Source organism: Salvelinus alpinus, chromosome 2, assembly GCF_045679555.1.
Source record: "Salvelinus alpinus chromosome 2, SLU_Salpinus.1, whole genome shotgun sequence".
Classification (NCBI taxonomy): Eukaryota; Metazoa; Chordata; class Actinopteri; order Salmoniformes; family Salmonidae; genus Salvelinus; species Salvelinus alpinus.
The window spans coordinates 104,210,928-104,230,880 of record NC_092087.1 but is presented as its reverse complement, the minus strand read 5'-3'; the positions used below and the strand labels follow the sequence as shown (position 1 = coordinate 104,230,880).

The 19,953-nt window shown below is 41.1% G+C and overlaps 1 protein-coding gene across 1 annotated transcript; it reads left to right on the top strand.

The window, feature by feature from the left end:
- Positions 1 to 4,065: 4,065 nt before the first annotated feature.
- Positions 4,066 to 12,303, top strand: LOC139546900 (zinc finger protein 260-like). The gene is made up of 4 exons (XM_071355831.1): positions 4,066 to 4,670; positions 5,084 to 5,181; positions 5,318 to 5,495; positions 10,606 to 12,303. The coding sequence occupies exons 1-4, from the start codon at positions 4,310 to 4,312 to the stop codon at positions 11,451 to 11,453; spliced, it is 1,485 nt and encodes a 494-aa protein (XP_071211932.1). The 5' UTR covers positions 4,066 to 4,309; the 3' UTR covers positions 11,454 to 12,303.
- Positions 12,304 to 19,953: the final 7,650 nt, after the last annotated feature.

Below are 19,953 nucleotides of genomic sequence, written 5' to 3'. Positions count from 1 at the left end.
AGGGACTCTGCTGTCCTAGCTCCAGAGGGAAGATGGACAGGGACTCTGCTGTCCTAGCTCTAGAGGGAAGACGGACAGGGACTCTGCTATCCTAGCTCCAGAGGGAAGATGGACAGGGACTCTGCTGTCCTAGCTCCAGAGGGAAGATGGACAGGGACTCTGCTATCCTAGCTCCAGAGGGAAGATGGACAGGGACTCTGCTGTCCTAGCTCCAGAGGGAAGATGGACAGGGACTCTGCTGTCCTAGCTCCAGAGGGAAGATGGACAGGGACTCTGCTGTCCTAGCTCCAGAGGGAAGATGGACAGGGACTCTGCTATCCTAGCTCCAGAGGGAAGATGGACAGGGACTCTGCTGTCCTAGCTCCAGAGGGAAGATGGACAGGGACTCTGCTGTCCTAATACTATAGTATTAGTAATACTATAATATAATACTATAGTATTGTTACTATAGTATATACTACATGTATCCTACCATGACTATATCCAACCCAACTCCATGTGTTGCCACTATCATGCATCCTACCATGACCATATCCAACCCAACTCCATGTGTTGCCACTATCATGTATCCTACCATGACTATATCCAACTCCATGTGTTGCCACTATCATGTATCCTACCATGACTATATCCAACTCCATGTGTTGCCACTATCATGTATCCTACCATGACTATATCCAACTACATGTGTTATCACTATCATGTATCCTACCATGACTATATCAAACCCTACTCCATGTGTTGCCACTATCATGTATCCTACCATGACTATATCCAACCCAACTCCATGTGTTGCCACTATCATGCATCCTACCATGACCATATCCAACCCAACTCCATGTGTTGCCACTATCATGTATCCTACCATGACTATATCCAACTCCATGTGTTGCCACTATCATGTATCCTACCATGACTATATCCAACTCCATGTGTTGCCACTATCATGTATCCTACCATGACTATATCCAACTCCATGTGTTTCCACTATCATGTATCCTACCATGTCTATGACTAAACTTCTGACCCACTGGGAATGTGATGAAAGAAATAAATGCTGAAATAAATAATTCTCTCTACTATTATTCTGACGTTTCACATTATTAAAATAAAGTGGTTATCCTAACTGACCTAAAACAGGGGATTTTTACTATGATTAAATGACAGGAATTGTGAAAAACTGAGTTTAAATGTATTTGGCTAAGGTGTATGTAAACGTACGACTTCAACGGTGTACACTGATTATACCAAACATTTGGAACACCTTCCTAATATGGAGTTAGACCCTCCCCTTTCTCCCTCAGAACAGCCTCAATTCGTCGGGGCATGGACTCTACAAGGTGTTGAAAGCGTTCCACAGGGATGCTGGCCCATGTTGACTCCAATGCTTCCCACAATTGTGTCATGTTGGCTGGATGTCCTTTGGGTGCAGTGGAGGCTCCTCAGAGGAGGAAGGGGAGCACGATCCTCCTGAGTGATTTTCAGAAAACTGGAAACTGTTGAGCTGAAATAAACTGTTGAGCTGAAAAACCCAGCAGCGTTGCAGTTCTTGACACAAACCGGCCTAGTACCATACACCTTTCAAAGACACTTAAATATTTTGTCTTCCCCATTCACTCTCTGAATGGCACACATACACAATCCATGTCTCATTTGTCTTAAGGCTTAAAAATCCATATGTAACCTGTCTCCTCCCCCTTCGTCTACACTGATTGAAGTGGATTTAACTAGTGACATCAGTAAGGGATCATAGCTTTAGCCTGGATTCACCTGGTCAGTCTAAGTCATGGAAGGAGCAGGTGTTCTTAATGTTTTGTAGACTCAGTGTGTAGCACTACAGATAATCAAGTGCTATTTGCATGTGATGCATTTGCTCTGTTGTTTACAGGATGATTTGTATTTTATAGAGCGTGGCTTTAAGGGAATAGTATGGTCACATCTAGATAAAAACGAATGTGAAAAATAAACAGAGCAAATGTGTATTAACACACTACCTATTCATATAAGTATTTATTCATCATCTACATATTCATATTAAGCTTGTATGTCTGTGTACAAGAAAGTATTAAATCAAATCAAATTTAAACTTTATTTGTCACATGCGCCGAATACAACCTTACCGTGAAATGCTTACTTACAAGCCCCCAACCAACAGTGCAGGTCAAGAAGAGTTAAGAAAACAAATCTCCCAAATAGACTAAAGCAAAAAATATTAAATAGAAATAACACAATAAGAATAACAATAACGAGGCTATGTACAGGGGGTACTGGTACCGAGTCAGTGTGCAGGCTATGTACAGGGGGTACTGGTACCGAGTCAGTGTGCAGGCTATATACAGGGAGTACTGGTACCGAGTCAGTGTGCAGGCTATATACAGGAGGTACTGGTACCGAGTCAGTGTGCAGGCTATATACAGGAGGTACTGGTACCGAGTCAGTGTGCAGGCTATATACAGGAGGTACTGGTACCGAGTCAGTGTGCAGGCTATATACAGGAGGTACTGGTACCGAGTCAGTGTGCAGGCTATATACAGGAGGTACTGGTACCGAGTCAGTGTGCAGGCTATATACAGGAGGTACTGGTACCGAGTCAGTGTGCAGGCTATATACAGGAGGTACTGGTACCGAGTCAGTGTGCAGGCTATATACAGGAGGTACTGGTACCGAGTCAGTGTGCAGGCTATATACAGGGAGTACTGGTACCGAGTCAGTGTGCAGGCTATATACAGGAGGTACTGGTACCGAGTCAGTGTGCAGGCTCTATACAGGAGGTACTGGTACCGAGTCAGTGTGCAGGCTATATACAGGGAGTACTGGTACCGAGTCAGTGTGCAGGCTATGTACAGGAGGTACTGGTACCGAGTCAGTGTGCAGGCTATATACAGGAGGTACTGGTACCGAGTCAGTGTGCAGGCTATGTACAGGGGGTACTGGTACCGAGTCAGTGTGCAGGCTATATACAGGAGGTACTGGTACCGAGTCAGTGTGCAGGCTATATACAGGAGGTACTGGTACCGAGTCAGTGTGCGGGGGTACAGGTTAGTTGAGGTAATTTGTACATGTAGGTGGGGGTGAAGTGACTACGCATAGATAATAAACATTGAGTAGCCGCAGTGTACAAGTAAATGTAAATAGTAAATAGTCCAGTGGCGATTGTATTAATTGTTCAGCAGTCTTATGTCTTGGGAGTAGAAGCTGTTGAGGAACCTTTTGATCCTAGACTTGGCGCTCCAGTACCACTTGCCGTGCGGTAGCAGAGAAAACTGTCTATAACTTGAGTGACCAGAGTCTCTGACAATTTTACTGGCTTTCTTCTGACACCGATCCTGGATGGCAGGAAGCTTGGCCCCAGTGATGTACTGGGCTGTTTGCACTACCCTCTGTAGCGCCTTATCCAATACTAATAATAATATGCATATATTAGCAACTGGGACTGAGGAGCAGGCAGCTGCCAAGCTTTTGCCATACCAGGCGGTGATGCAACCGGTTAGGATGCTCTCGATGGTGCAGCTGTAGAAACTTTTGAGGATCTGGGGACCCATGCCAGATCTTTTCAGTCTCCTGAGGTGGAAAAGGTTTTGTAGTGCCCTCTTCAAGACTGTCTTGGTATGTTTGGACCATGATAGTTCGTTGGTGATGTGGACACCAAGGATCTTGAAACTCTCTACCCGCTCCACTACAGCCCCGTTGATGTTAATGGGGGCCTGTTCGGGCCCGTCTTTTCCTGTAGTCCACGATCAGCTCCTTTGTCTTGCTCATATTGAGGGAGAGGTAGTTGTCCTGGCACCACACTGACAGTTCTCTGACCTACCTGTAAACCGTCTCATCGTTGTCGGTGATCAGGCCTACCACTGTTGTGTTGTCAGCAAACTTATTATTTGTAAGACGTAAGAGAAAATATAGCAGCTAATTGTTAAATTATTATGACGTTCTTTCCAATACAAAAAGTGTAGTAACTATTGTTTCCAAACTGCGTTACCCACTCCAGCCAGCAGACGGCGATTTGCGTCTTTCAGGGGATGCTTCTTGCGTGACGTATAATGGACGGGACGGTTCTTCAGGAACAACAACGCAGCTACACTTACAACCACCTCGGTAGCTTGCTAGCCAACTTAAAACTGAAAGATTGAGGCTTTAGACCATGTTAATGTTCATTAGCTGATCTCAGTGTTTTAAACACAGTTCTGTTGACGTATCAACTGGTTAACTTGAACCTAATTTGCTTGTTCAATTTGTAAACTTGTTAAAGATTGATACTGAGCCTAGCACTAGGCTAGTCGCTAATGCTAACTAACGAACATCCCTGACCATGAGTTCACTAAACTACTCATCCCCTGTTAAAGAAGAGGAGGTTTGCTGTATGGAGAAAGAGGCTCTGGCGCTGAACATTGTCGTGAAAGAAGAAGAAGAGGTGGATATTACAGTGAAAGGAGAGAAAGAACCTTTCAGAATGAAAAAGGAGGAAGAGGAGGCGTTTATAGTGAAGGAAGAAGAGGCATTTATAGTGAAGGAAGAAGAGGCTGTTATAGTGAAGGAAGAAGAGGCTGTTATAGTGAAGGAAGAAGAGAAAGAACCTTTCAGAGAGGAAGAGGATGCTAACTCAATAAAGGTGAAGGAGGAAGACGTTTTGGGAGTGAAAAAGGAGGAGACAGAAGATCCGATTTACACCAGTGAGTACTTTCTTCAAAGCAGGGGCACAAACTTTGCAGTTGTTGAACTGTGGGGGCGTTCTACTGAAGTTCTATATTTGAATATGTTGTTCAGTACTGTATAAATTGTTAACGGTTCGATCTGCCATTGGTACATATATTGTTGGGACTTTTCAATAAGATGTTTTGAATTCTCCATGTGGTCTGTATTAAAGTGCACCTCATCTAATACAACAGGCTTTTAAAATGCAATATTGGAGCATAATGTCTACTTAAAATATCAAAGGGACACAAAATGCACTCATTTCACTGAACAACCCTTTAACGTTTGCGTTTTAGGCCCAGTTTAGAGATATTAATGACTCTTGTAAGACCCTATGATTTTAATAGACAGTCGTAAGTTTACCACCTGTTTGATGTCCTCGTTCACACAGGAGAGAGACATGACTATTGTGGATCCTCTGGGGAGCCTCAACAACATCCTGATGCTGACGAGGAAGAGAAGAGTCTCTCCAGATCAGAACACCAGATGGTACAGCTTAGTCTGGTCTAGCATACAGCTTGCGCTATCAGGGTCTGGGCTGGGTTTCTGTAAAGACACTTCATGACAACAGTGACATCAGCATCCATAATGATATGTGTCTGTGTCTCCTCTTTATGGTTACCAGGACAACACTAGCCCTTCCTCCCTCCCGGAGTCCCCATGTCGTGCCTCTCCTGGTAGCACCTTACTGCTGGGTATGAAGAGGTTGTCTGTGCTGCTGGTGGACTGCAGGAAAATAACGGGGCTGAGGGGAACTGTGAGAGGAGGAGAAGAGAAGAAAGGATCAGATTTGACACATCAAAGTAAGTGCTGTAATTTAGTTTGAACAAATGAAATATATCTGTCCACTGGTATCTGTTTCCAATAGGGCTGTCCCTGACTAATACAAATACAGCTCTGCACACTCTTGGCATTTTCTCAACCAGCTTCACCTGGAATGCTTTTCCCACAGTCTTGAAGGAGGTCCCACATATGCTGAGCACTTGTTGGCTGCTTTTCCTTCACTCTACGGTCCACCTCATCCCAAACCATCTCAATTGGGTTGAGGTCTGGGGATTGTGGAGGGCAGGTCATAGGATGCAGCACTCCATCACTCTCCTTCTTGGTCAAATAGCCCTTACACAGCCTGGAGGTGTGTTTGGTCATTGTCCATTGAAAAACAGATTACAGCTCCACTAAGCGCAAACCAGATGGGATCGTGTATGGCTGCAGAATGCTGTGGTAGCCATGCTGGTTAAGTGTGTCTTGAGTTCTAAATAAATCACAGACAGTGTCACCAGCAAAGCACCATCACACCTCCTCCTCCATGCTTCACGGTGGGAACCACACATGCAGAGATCATCCGTTCACCTACTCTGCGTCTCACAAAGACACGACGGTTGGAATCAAAAATCTCACATTTGGACTCATCAGACCAAAGGACAGATTTCCGCCGGTCTAATGTCCATTGCTCGTGTTTCTTGGCCCCAACAAGTCTCCTGTTCTTATTGGTGTCCTTTAGTAGTGGTTTATTTGCAGCAATTTGACCATGAAGGCCTGATTCACACAGTCTCCTCTGAACAGTTGATGTTGAGATGTGTCTGTTACTTGAACTCTGAATCATTTATTTGGGCTGCAATCTGAGGTGCAGTTAACTCTAATGAACCTATCCTCTGCAGCAGAGGTAACTCTGGGTCTTCCATTCTTGTGGCGGTCCTCATGAGAGCCAGTTTCATCATAGCGCTTGAAGTTTTGTGTGACTGCACTTGAAGAAACTTTAAAAGTTCTTGAAATTTTCGGTATTGACTGACCTTCATATCTTAAAGTAATGAAGGACTGTTTTTTCTCTTTGCTTATTTGAGCTGTTCTTGACATAATATGGACTTGGTCTTTTACCAAATAGGGCTATCTTCCCCCCTACCTTGTCACAACACAACTTATTGGCTCAAACGCATAAAGAATCTGGACAAGAGGAATAGCTATGTAAGAATGCTGTTCTTTGACTATAGCTCAGCATTTACCACCATAGTACGCTCAACTCATCATTAAGCTCAAGGCCCTGGGTCTGAACCTCGCCCTGTGCAACTGGGTTTGGACTTCCTGACGGGCCGCCCCCAGGTGGTGAAGGTAGGAAACAACACCACTTCGCTGATCCTCAACACAGAAGCCCCTCAGAGCTTCGTACTCAGTCCCCTCCTGTACTCACTGTTCACTCATGACTGCACGACCAGGCATGACTCCAACACCATCATTAAGTTTGTGCCGATGACACAACAGTGGTAGGCCTGATCACCGACAACGACGAGACCGCTGTCGTGTCTTTGGCTATGCTGGATTAAGTGATATGACATGCTATTCTATAAAATCCTTTGTCTGTAATTAATATTACCTGATTAAGCTAATCATGTATATGTAATTAACTGGGAAGTATGGGGCACCACGAAAGAGTGTTAATAGAGCTGTTATCTTCCGAATAAACTCTTAAAGACCTGGTTATCTTTCACCTCAATAGCAGTCAATCATTAATCGTCACCTTATTTCAGTCTCATCTGAACATCATTGAAATCTTTGTTATCTTCAGGAACCCTGAATCCTTCTGACATCGGACCGTCGCCCTAATGTACCCTGGCTAACAAGTTGAATCAGCAATACACAAACGTTGGTTTAATTATTTATTTACTAACTAATCACACAGAACTACATATTGTCACGAGAATTTTCAATCACAATCAATAAACTTTGACCAATCCCCGAGGTTCGTAAGACCCTGGGTTTAATAATAAAGACTCAGCTTATGCAAAAGGTTAGTACAGTTTATTCACGAGAGCGCTCTGAAATCAAAAATGCAAACACAGTCTTTATAACACACACACAAACAAGTTAAAATTTTAAGCTACGCCTTGCTCAGACAGTCAGGGTTTTTCCACTACACAGATACATTGTTTAATCTGCAACATGTTTCATAATCTTCTGCAAGTCTAACAGTTTCTCCCCTCCACGGGTGGAGACAGAATGTCCTGTAAGGAACACAGTAGCACAGCTTGTCTGTCGATAGCTCCTCTTATCATTTGTTTCACACTTGCACCCTGCTTACCTACTAAAAAGGAACAAAAGGTCCTTGTTCTAAGTCTGACTAAAACTACACACACCATCAGATTATAGATTTATGATTCTTATAAATTTCATACAATTATATGGTTTCAGGGTGGAATATTTTAATCATTACCATTAAGCATATAATTCCCTTATCACATATACACAGAATGGATCATACATTGATTACTAATTATGTCCTACAAGAAAACGTCCCTGGGGACAGAACCTGTGTGACGGCTGGTTACACATAGAGAGAGGGGGTTGGGTTTGATTTGATTTGACATAGAGAGGGGGTTGGGTTTGATTTGATTTGATTTGACATAGAGAGGGGGTTGGGTTTGATTTGATTTGATTTGACATAGAGAGGGGGTTGGGTTTGATTTGATTTGATTTGATTTGACATAGAGAGGGGGTTGGGTTTGATTTGATTTGATTTGACATAGAGAGGGGGTTGGGTTTGAATGAAAGCGCGGGAGAACTGAAGAACAAAGGGAGAAGCTATGCTATCGTAAATACAGAATCTTATGCATTCTAAATATCCGCCCATTTGGAAAAAGAAAATGCAATAAATATTTACTCTGAGCTGCGCCTCAATAGGTTGGTTGTAGATGGAAGGCCGTGTTGCCCAACAGAGATCTTCCTGTCCTCGGAAGAATGTCTCTGGTCGTTAACTGGATACCTGGCAGTGTTGTTTATTAGAAGAGATCCTTTGTCCGTCCTTTCCTAGCCCACGTTTACAGCTGCGGTTGCTAACGCAACGGCTAGTAGGTATCACTTCTTTAGTGAATAAGAGTTCAAAGTTCATACCAAGTTGCCATACTTTAAGCTCATGCTATATTCTGGCTGGTATGGTCGAAATTCATCTGTTCGGCGTGTCGATCGTCACCTTCACATTGAATCACGATGCTAATTTCGTTAGGTTATTATCTGAATCGTTCTGACATCGGACCGTCACCCTAATGTACCCGGAACTGCTTATTATCTGAATCCTTCTGACATCGGACCACCGCCCTAATGTACCCGGAACAGCAAGTTATTCACCCTTTTAACGCAGAGGCTGCAGGCCTCGCGTACTCGGAACAGGAAGTTATATTTTCGTAAAGGGCTTATATAGTGGAGGGAGAGAAGGGTGTGTTTCATAGTTTATAACCAATGTCTCTTCACATGGGCGGGCCACTGAGTGAGCAGAGCTCTAACCTTATGAAAACCCAATTCTCTCATTTGGAAGCTAAAATTCCATTGAATCTTTTCACAAATAGTTTTATATTTAAACATTTAAATTGTACAACAATTCCATGTGAATCTGATAACTATAATGTGTAGACTTTCCACAATACAGTTTGTCATCCTATCATTAATAAGAATGTCTCAGATGACAACCAAACTGACATCATATTCATTAAGTACCAACGCATATTTTCAACTGGTTGGATTACCGAAATATGGTTCCTTTCCCCCCCAACTGTTGATGTTCCCCGACTCTCTATGTTTAACAAAGGCTTTTCAAGAGTCCTTCAGTAGAGTCGAGAGGAAAGGGAGAAAGGTATTTATGGGGGGTCATTAACCTTACCCACAGGCCAACATCATGACACCGCCTATAGGGAGGAGGTCGGAGACCTGGCCGTGTGGTGCCAGGACAACAACCTCTCCCTCAACGTGATCAAAACAAAGGAGATGATTGTGGACTACAGGAAAAGGAGGACCGAGCGCGCCCCCATTCTCATCGACGGGGCTGTAGTGCAGCAGGTTGAGAGCTTCAAGTTCCTTGGTGTCCACATCACCAACAAACTAACATGGTCCAAGCACACCAAGACAGTCGTGAAGAGGGCACAATAAAACCTATTCCCCCTCAGGAGACTGAAAATATTTATCATGGGTCCCCAGATCATCAAAAAGTTCTACAGCTGCACCATCGAGAGCATCCTGCAACAAGTTCAATGATTTACAGTTAATTTAAGGAAATCAGTCAATGTAAATAAATTAATTAGGCCCTAATCTATGGACTTCACATTACTAGGCAGGGGCGCAGCCATCCACCTGCTGGGGAGCTAGTCCCACCCACTGGGGAGCCAGGCCCAGCCAATGAAGCTGTCCGAGTGGCTGGTCTAAGACAATGTGGAGGTCCTGGGCTGGCTTTGTTAAACGTGATCTGCGGTTGTGAGGCTAGTTGGATGTACTGCCAAATTCTCTAAAGCAACGTTTGAGGTGGCTTATGGTAGAGAAATTAACATTACATTCTCAGGTAACAGCTCTAGTGGATATTCCTGCAGTCAGCATGCCAATGTCACGCTCCCTCAAACTTGAGAAATCTGTGGCATTGTGTCGTGTGACAAAACTGCACATTTTAGAGTGGCCGTTTATTGTCCCCAGCACAAGGTGGACCTGTGTAATGATCATGCTTTTTAATCAGCTTCATGATATGCCACACCTGTCTGGTGGATGGATTATCTTGGCAAAAGGATGTTAACAAATTTGTGCACGAAATTTGTGCGTATGGAAAAAGTCCAATTATGTATCTTACAAATATGAAGGTTATATAATGAAGGTTATATATTTAGAACCACCTGCTGGATAGGAATCCATCGACGTCTGTGTCTTGAGTGTCCTAGAACTGTCTTGTTGTTTGTATTCTGACTTCTAAAACAGAATAAAATAAGTAAGTAAACATAACAGTAATTACCAGGAAGCTCTACAACATAATTTGTTTTAAGTGATTAAATGTTTGGAAACTGGCCTCAGGTTGAGGGCTCTGATTTGGATTAAACCTCATAGCAAGGCAGTTTTATCATGTGGAGATTTCATTCTGGTCTGTCTTTAAATAAACACTGTCTTTGGCAGGAGAAAAACAAAATTCGGAGGAACAGGAGACATCCAAACCAGCAAGCCGGCACCTCTGCTCCCAGATTGGAAAGCGTTTTACCAAGTTAGGAAGCCTGAAAAGACATGGGAGGACACACACTGGAGATAAGCCACACCATTGCGCCCAGTGTGGACATAGTTTTAACCAGTTAAGAAGCCTGAAAGCTCATGAGCGAATACACACAGGGGAGAAGCCTTACAAATGCTCAGACTGTGGGAAGACATATTACTCTTCATGGTCACTTAAAGTTCATGTAAGAACCCACACAGGGGAGAAGCCTTACCACTGCTCCCAATGTGCAAAGAGTTTTAGCCAGTTAGGATACCTGAAAGCCCATGAGCGAATACACACAGGGGAGAAGCCTTACCATTGTTCCCAATGTGGAAGTAGTTTTAGCCAGTTAGGAAACCTGAAAGTTCATGAGCGAATACACACAGGGGAGAAGCTTTACCATTGCTCCCATTGTGGAAAGAGTTTTAGCCAGTCAGGAAGCCTGAAAACTCATGAGCGAATACACACAGGGGAGAAACCTTACCACTGCTCCCACTGTGCAAAGAGTTTTATCCATTTAGGACATCTGAAAGAACACATGATACTGCACACAGGGGTGAAGCCTTACCAATGCTCAGACTGTGGGAAGACATATTGCTCATCACAGTCACTTAAAATTCATGTGAGAACCCACACAGGGGAGAAGCCTTACCACTGCTCCCAGTGTGCAAAGAGTTTTATCCAGTTAGGACACCTGAAAGCCCATGAGCGAATACACACAGGGGAGAAGCCTGCTTCCACTGTGCAAAGAATTTTACCAAATTATGAAGCCTGAAAAAACACATGAGACTGCGCACAGGGGTGAAGCCTTACCAATGCTCAGACTGTGGGAAGAGATATTACTTTTCACGGTCACTTAATCATCATGTGAGAATCCACACAGCAGAGAATTATTACTTCTAGTGTGTATATTGATATTTCACTTCGCGTTGACTTAATTACTTCTCCTAGTGTGTAAATTGATATTTCACATCACATTGACTTAAAATTCATCAGAGAACTTACACAGTGCTCCCATTGTCTTATATTGTTGACTGAGAATGTGTTTACTTGTTTATACCATATCAAATGTAATTATACAAAGAATACTTACACATATATTATACGTTTTAATTAGAAAACATGAAGTGAATATGGAGTCTGTCAGTTTGAATATAGAGTAGATCGGATTCCATGTGTTTAAATGGTCCTTTTTTAAACTCTGACTATGTGTGTGTTTACCTGGGTGTGTCATTCCTCCAGCACTACAGATAATCAAGTGATATTTGGATGTGATGCATTTGTTCCATTGTTTACATTTGCATTGTTGGTCCACTGATGATTTAATGAAATTAAAATGTTCACAGACTGTGATGGAAAATGTTAATCGTATGTGTCCACATAACTGATTATGTGACTAACCTTGTGAAACTGTCCTATTATAATCTCCTGTTCTTGGGAGTATCATTCTGTGTTGCAAACCAATTTGCACCTACGCAGGTTGTATGAATAAAGTCCCTCCCAGGAACAGGAAACTAAAAAGGTATGTGCCCATCACCCAATGATTCAGGAATTCAGACTGTCTACACTGCGCTGTGTAATTCTGTTATTCTCTCTGAGCTCAGAAATAAAGAATCTTGGTTTGACTTGGACTCCAGCAGATCCTTATTTTATAATATCTACATCAACTCTCTCACGGATTGCTGTTTCATCATTGTCTCATTGAAGAGTTCCTCGTTCCACTTCCCTGGGGTTATTTACAAGCCTCCCACTGGTTGAATAAACGTTGTTTCCACGTCATTTCAACAAAACAAATCCATGTGATGATGTTAGATGTTGAAAACTGACTGGATTTGTAAAAAGCCATCAACATCAGGAATCTTTGTTTATTTTTCACCCAACTGGCAACCTAAATCCAATGACAGATGACATTTTGTTTTTCACCCAACTGGCAACCTAAATCCAATGACATTTTGTCAAAGAAATGTAAACTAGATGTTGAACTGACGTCTGTGCCCAGTGGGCTGGTTCGAATAAGTAGCAGGTGTTGGATCAATATCCACCTTAGTAGCTAAGTTTCCATGCAATTTGCGACAGATTTTCATGTGAATATTCTCAAATCTGCATAAAACAATATACACATTTTCCCATCAGAAATGTTTGCATCAAACAGACTTATTGCGGATAAAAGGCTTTGCATGATAACCTAGTGCACAAAAAAATACTTTTGTTTGTTGTTACATTACCATGTACCGAATGAAAAATACAAGTTAAATGGGTTTCTATCGCATTTTCAACTCTACTGGTGGTTTTAAAAAGCTGTTGGGTTTTATAGACAATGTGAACATGGCACGTGCACTGTAGCCAATAGCTACCTACATGATGAGATTAATATGGATAAGAGAGATATTATTTTATTTGTCAAATGGCAACCAACCATCAATCATCATGTCACCAGAATAAGACCATCACAATGTATTGGAAAGGAGCATCAAGCTCATCACATGCAGTTTCACCACCTTGTGATGGTGAAACTGACCACACAACATGTCATCATGTGACTCCAAGTTAACTAAGATGTGATGGTTATTATATAAATATTTGTACATAAAGGAGTTTCCATCGCCATTTCTCACTAAAACGTTTTTACTGACACAAAAAGACCCCACCATGTCAAACGAACTAACAAATTGTCTGTCGGCTTTTATAAAAGTGTACAGGCATATCTTGTTTCCGTCAGCCCGGTCATTACCTTTGAAATGGTTGGATCAATATCCACCTTCATGATATGGATGAAGCCTGATTTAGAATGTCTGAGTAGTTCTATCTGATGTCATAATACACCCCTCTGATAATCAAATGATATTTGGAATGTCTGAGTAGTTCTATCTGATGTCATAATACACTCCTCTGATAATCAAGTGATATTTGGAATGTCTGAGTAGTTCTATATGATGTCATAATTCACCACTCTGATAGTGATCCATTTGCTCCATTGTTTCCATGTCAGTTGGTTTCCCACTCTGATGATTTATATCTGACAGAGGGGCTTTAAAGGAATAGTATGGTGACATCTTAGTGGGGCTTTAAATAAATAGGATTATTAATCATAAACTCCTACAGATACAATACACTGCAGCTTTGAAGTCAAGAAGAGAATGGGCTGATGGGTGGTGGTGCTACTCTATAGGTAAGGCTGTCCAATATAAATGTTCAATACACACAATAGGTTGATCAGTAGCCAGTTAGCTTGCTGCTATGTCTTTAGCAACACAACTCGCTATCAACAAAGTCAAAATGCCCTCCAGGCCTGGTGGTGACAGCAGTGCACTACAAACACTGTTTACCAGAGCTTCCTGAGGGATAATAATTAGGCTGGAGTTTAGAGACAGCAGCATACCACCCTGCATCCCACTGCTGGCTGGCTTCTCCAGCTAAGCAGGGTTGGTCCTGGTTGATCCCTGGATGGGATACCAGATTCTGCTGGGAGTGGTGTTGGAGGGCCAATAGGAGGCACTGGTCTAAAAAAATATCCCGGGCAGTGATTGGTTGACATTACCCTGTGTAGTTTGCTGTCTTTTGGATGGGATGTTAAACGGGTGTCCTCTCTGTGGTCACTAAAGATCCCATTGCGCTTATTGTAAGAGTAGGGGTGTTAGCCCTGGTGTCCTGGCTTAGTTCCAAATCTGACCATCACTGTCACCTAATCATCCCCAGCTTACAATTGGCTCATTCAACCCCTCTCCCCTGTAACTATTCCCCAGGTATTTTCTGTAAATGAGACTGTTCTCAGTTGAGTTACCAGCTTAAATAACTATGTTTCTGTCCTAAGTTTATTAATTAGGATATATACAGTGCCTTCAGAAAGTATTCTGACCCCTTGACTTTTTCCACATTTTGTTACATTACAGTCTTTATTCAAAAAATGTTTAAATTCCCCTCATCAATCTACAGTTGAAGTCGGAAGTTTACATACACTTAGGTTGGAGTCATTAAAACTCGTTTTTCAACCACTCCACACATGTTTCTTGTTAACAAACTATAGTTTTGGCAAGTCGGTTAGGACATCTACTTTGTGCATGACACAAGTCATTTTTCCAACAATTGTTTACAGACAGATTATTTCACTGTATCACAATTCCAGTGGGTCAGAAGTTTACATGCACTAAGTTGACTGTGCCTTTAAACAGCTTGGAAAATTCCAGAAAATGATGTCATGGATTTAGAAGCTTCTGATAGGCTAATTGAAATCATTTGAGTCAATTGGAGGTGTACTTGTGGATGTATTTCAAGGCCTACCTTGAAACTCAGTGCCTCTTTGCTTGACATCATGGGAAAATCAAAAGAAAATCAGCAAAGACCTCCACAAGTCTGGTTCATCCTTGGGAGCAATTTCCAAACACCTGAAGGTACCACGTTCATCTGTACAAACAATAGTACGCAAGTATAAACACCATAGGACCACGCATCCGTCATACCGCTCAGGAAGGAGACGCATTCTGTCTCCTAGAGATGAACGTACTTTGGTGCGAAAAGTGCAAATCAATCCCAGAACAACAGCAAAGGACCTTGTGAAGATGCTGGAGGAAACGGGTACAAAAGTATCTATATCCACAGTAAAATGAGTCCTGCCCCAAAAAAAGCCATAAAAAAGCCAGACTACGTTTTGCAACTGCACATGGGGACAAAGATCGTACTTTTTGGAAAAATGTCCTCTGGTCTGATGAAACAAAAATATAACTGTTTGGCCATAATGACCATCGTTATGTTTGGAGGAAAAAGGGGGAGGCTTGCAAGCCGAAGAACACCATCCCAACCGTGAAGCACGGGGGTAGCAGCATCATGTTGTGGGGGTGCTTTGCTGCAGGAGGGACTGGTGCACTTCACAAAATAGATGGCATCTTGAGGGAGGAAAATTATGTGGATATATTGAAGCAACATCTCAAGACATCAGACAGGAAGTTAAAGCTTGGTCGCAAATATGTCTTCCAAATGGACAATGACCCCAAGCATACTTCCAAAATTGTGGCAAAATGGCTTAAGGACAACAAAGTCAAGGTATTGGAGTGGCCATCACAAAGCCCTGACCTCATTCCTACAGAAAATTGGTGGGCAGAACTGAAAAAGCGTGTGCGAGCAAGGAGGCCTACAAACCTGACTCAGTTACACCAGCTCTGTCAGGAGGAATGGGCCAACATTCACCCAACTTATTATGGGAAGCTTGTGGAAGGCTACCCAAAATGTTTGACCCAAGTTAAACAATTTAAAGGAAATGCTACCAAATACTAATTGAGTGTATGTAAACTTCTGACCCACTGGGAATGTGATGAAAGAAATAAAAGCTGAAATGAATCATTCTCTCTACTATTATTCTGACATTTCACATTATTAAAATAAAGTGGTGATCTTATCTGACCTAAGACAGGGAATTTTTACTAGGATTAAACTTCAGAAATTGTGAAAAACTGAGTTTAAATGAAATTGGTTAAGGTGTATGTAAACTTCCGACTTCAACTGTACAAACAATACCCCATAATAACAAAACAAAAACAGGTTTTTAGAAATTGTTGCTAATTTATTTTAAAAAAACTGAAATATAACGTTTACATAAGTATTCAGACCCTTTACTCAGTACTTTGTTGATGCACCTTTGGCAGCGATTACAGCATTGAGTCTTCTTGGGAATGACGCTACAAGCTCGGCACACCTGTATTTGGAGAGTTTGTCACATTCTTCTCTGCAGATCCTCCCAAGCTCTGTCAGGTTGGATGGGGAGCGTTTCTGCACAGCTATTTTCAGGTCCCTCCAGAGATGTTTGATCGGGTTCAAGTCCGGGCTCTGGCTTGGCCACTTAAGGACATTCAGAGACCGGAGACTTGTCCCGGAGACTTGTCGACTGCGTTGTCTGGGCTGTGTGCTTAGGGTCGTTGACCTGTTGGAAGGTGAACCTTCATCCTCAGTCTGAGGTCCTGAGTGCTCTGGAGCATGTTTTCATCAAGGATACTTTGCTCCGTTCTTCTTTCCCTCGATTCTGACTAGTCTCACAGTCCCTGCCGCTAAAAGACATCCCCACAGCATGATGCTGCCACCACCATGCTTCACCCTAGGGATGGTGCCAGGTTTCCTCCAGACGTGACGCTTGGCATTCAAGCAAAGAGTTCAATCTTGGTTTTATCAGACCAGAGAATCATGTTTCTCATGGTCTGAGAGTCTTTAGGTGCCTTTTGGCAAACTCCAAGTGGGCTGTCATGTGCCTTTTACTGAGGAGTTGCATCCGTCAGGCAACTCTATCATAAAGGCATGATTGGTGGAGGGGTGCAGAGATGGTTGTCCTTCTGGAAGGTTCTCCCATCTCCACAGATGTATTACAATGTATTTGGTTAAGGTGTATGTAAACTTCCGACTTCAAATATATATGCATGAAAAGAAAGTTGTTTTAAAAATATGACATTTTGAAGAGGTTTTTGGACACTATAGGGGAGGTCTAAGCCTTGTTATGGATACATGTCTATAAAGAAAGACTGGTATAAGATATCTGCTCCGTTTTTATAGAACATTTTGACAAGATGTTGGGGAATCGCTGGAGGGGAATATTGACCAACTGAGCATCTCAATGTACAGCTCAATAAACACAAGAGGCATTTTGTTACATTTCAGTCTTCTGTGATGTATTTAAAGTGTCATATTGAGATGCAAACTCAAATATAAATACATGGAAACTATATCTGACCCGGTACTGGTGTCTTCTTTTTTTAAGCCCATAACCATGTGTGTGATGTGGATACTTTTGTTTCACAGTAGATTTGTTTTAAAACTACCAATAAAACACTCTGTGTGCCCCTGATTTAGCCCCCTGCAGTAAAAGGTTATTCATGTGGTAAAATGATCTGTTATAGTCATTAGTAAAGGGCACATCGTTAAAGAATTATCTTGTTGTTTTTTGATCTATATCCTGTCAATCATTTATTCCTTCATAAACAGAAAACATATGTGTACCTAAACACAACATGTCTGCAAGGGCCCCTCTAGGTTGACCATTAAATCTGGATTGCTGACAACTATTTTTAAAAGGGTAAAAGTGATCTGTTTAGGTCGTCAGTAAAGGAAGCACAGTTAAAGAGTACAATGACCCTTTTAAAGAGGATGGTGTGAGGCCTCGGGGGCTTATTTTGGTGGGGTTGACTGAGACATCCCAGATATTTTACATCAAACACATTTCTTTAAGCTCAACAAGGTTACTACACGCCACATCAATCACCAGGACATTACTTTTTTACTTCAAACATGTGTTTTACTACAAAGAAACAGCTGCACTATAAAGTTACATAATCACACACTAAATATGGTGAGAACATCCAGAGAGGATGTCATTAACAGGTCAACGAGAGGACAACCAAAGGACACAGAAAAACACATCAATAACTTTTAGACAGCAACCATATTCTCTCTCATAAACAAAACCCCACTGGGCAAAACTGGTTGACTCAACGTAGTTTTTTTTCATTTGTTTGTTTTTAAGGGGTGAATCAGATTAATATTGCAGAAAGATTGTAGCTTCCATCAATGTAATTGTCTGCATCATTTCCAATCCTCCATATCTTTTTTGGGGTAAATATATATATCCATATACATACACATATGCATACATATATACATATATACATACACATACCTATATAGATACATATACACATATATACATACACATACCTATATAGATACATATACACATATATACATACACATACCTATATAGATACATATACACATATATGCATACACATACCTATATAGATACATATACACATATATACATACACATACCTATATAGACATATATACATACACATACCTATATAGATACATATACACATATATACATACACATACCTATATAGATACATATACACATATATACATAAACATACCTATATAGATACATATACACATATATACATACACATACCTATATAGATACATATACACATATATACATACACATACCTATATAGATACATATACACATATATACATACACATACCTATATAGATACATATACACATATATACATACACATACCTATATAGATACATATATACATATATACATACACATACCTATATAGATACATATACACATATATACATACACATACCTATATAGACACATATACACATATATACATACACATACCTATATATACATACATATTTTTTTTGAATATACCTTTATTACTCCACAAACCCTACCACCCTTCCCCCAATTGGAGTGAACTAATAAACACTTAGGCTTCTACCTTCAGTTTATACATCTTATACACATTTTACAGACACAATCTACTTTACAATAGTTATATTTTGTTTGTTTTTAGTCCTTCCTCTATTTCTGATTTCTATTTGAAACTGTGTTATTTCACAAAAGTTCTGAACCTATATACATTTTACAGACCCTGTATGTTTTACATTGGTTATCTTGTTATTAGTCCCACCCTTCGGCTCCATTCAACCCCTCCCATCTTTCTCTCAACACCATCCATTTTGGATTTCTATTTGCCATATATTTTTCAACTGTGCTGTGATGCTTCTCAAAAGTACTAAACCTTTCTATTCTCATAGATTCTACAGATTGTAAATTAAAAACCTTTTTTTTTGCTAAAATAATAATAATATTATTAATTGATTGACTATGTCTTTTCAAATCACCCAGTATTGCTATTTGCAGCGTTAGTTCTCGTTGCAATTCTTCAGCCATTCCTGGACCTGCTACCAAAAACGAGCTACATATGGGCAATACCAAAATAAATGATCTAATGACTCTGCCTCCTCACAGTAAAATCTGCAGAGCTGGAAAGATTGTATGTATGATTGTATGATATACAGTATATATATAACATTCTATTGGTTGCAAGAATTTTATATAGTATTTTAAATTGAAAAATGTGAAGTTTTGAATCTGCCGTTGTTTTGCGTATCAATTCATAAACCATGGAATGGGTACATCGAAAATCTCTTCCCAACTATTTTGCAATTTATATGGCACAGCTGTCAGTTTTTTGGTCCTGAAATGAAATTGGTATATGCTTTAATTTATCATACTTTTCTTTAACCATTTATGTTCTTTAATACCGAGGCCGACATACAAAGCTCCTTACCTTTCCCCCCATTTCTGTGGTAATGCTGCAATTAGTTGAAAGCAGACATTTCCATATGTCTGTGTTAGCTGTATGTGTGGTATAACTCCACCAGTCCTATTTATGATATCATTCATTAAAACTATACCTTTTTTAACATTTCAA

What these genes read in the sequence shown, in the direction of transcription:
- LOC139546900 (XM_071355831.1), top strand. Translation starts at nt 4,310, where the DNA reads ATGAGTTCACTAAACTACTCATCCCCTGTTAAAGAAGAGGAGGTTTGC. An exon ending in AGAAGATCCGATTTACACCA is followed by an intron (nt 4,671 to 5,083) that starts GTGAGTACTTTC and finishes TCGTTCACACAG; the next exon opens with GAGAGAGACATGACTATTGT. An exon ending in CCAGATCAGAACACCAGATG is followed by an intron (nt 5,182 to 5,317) that starts GTACAGCTTAGT and finishes TATGGTTACCAG; the next exon opens with GACAACACTAGCCCTTCCTC.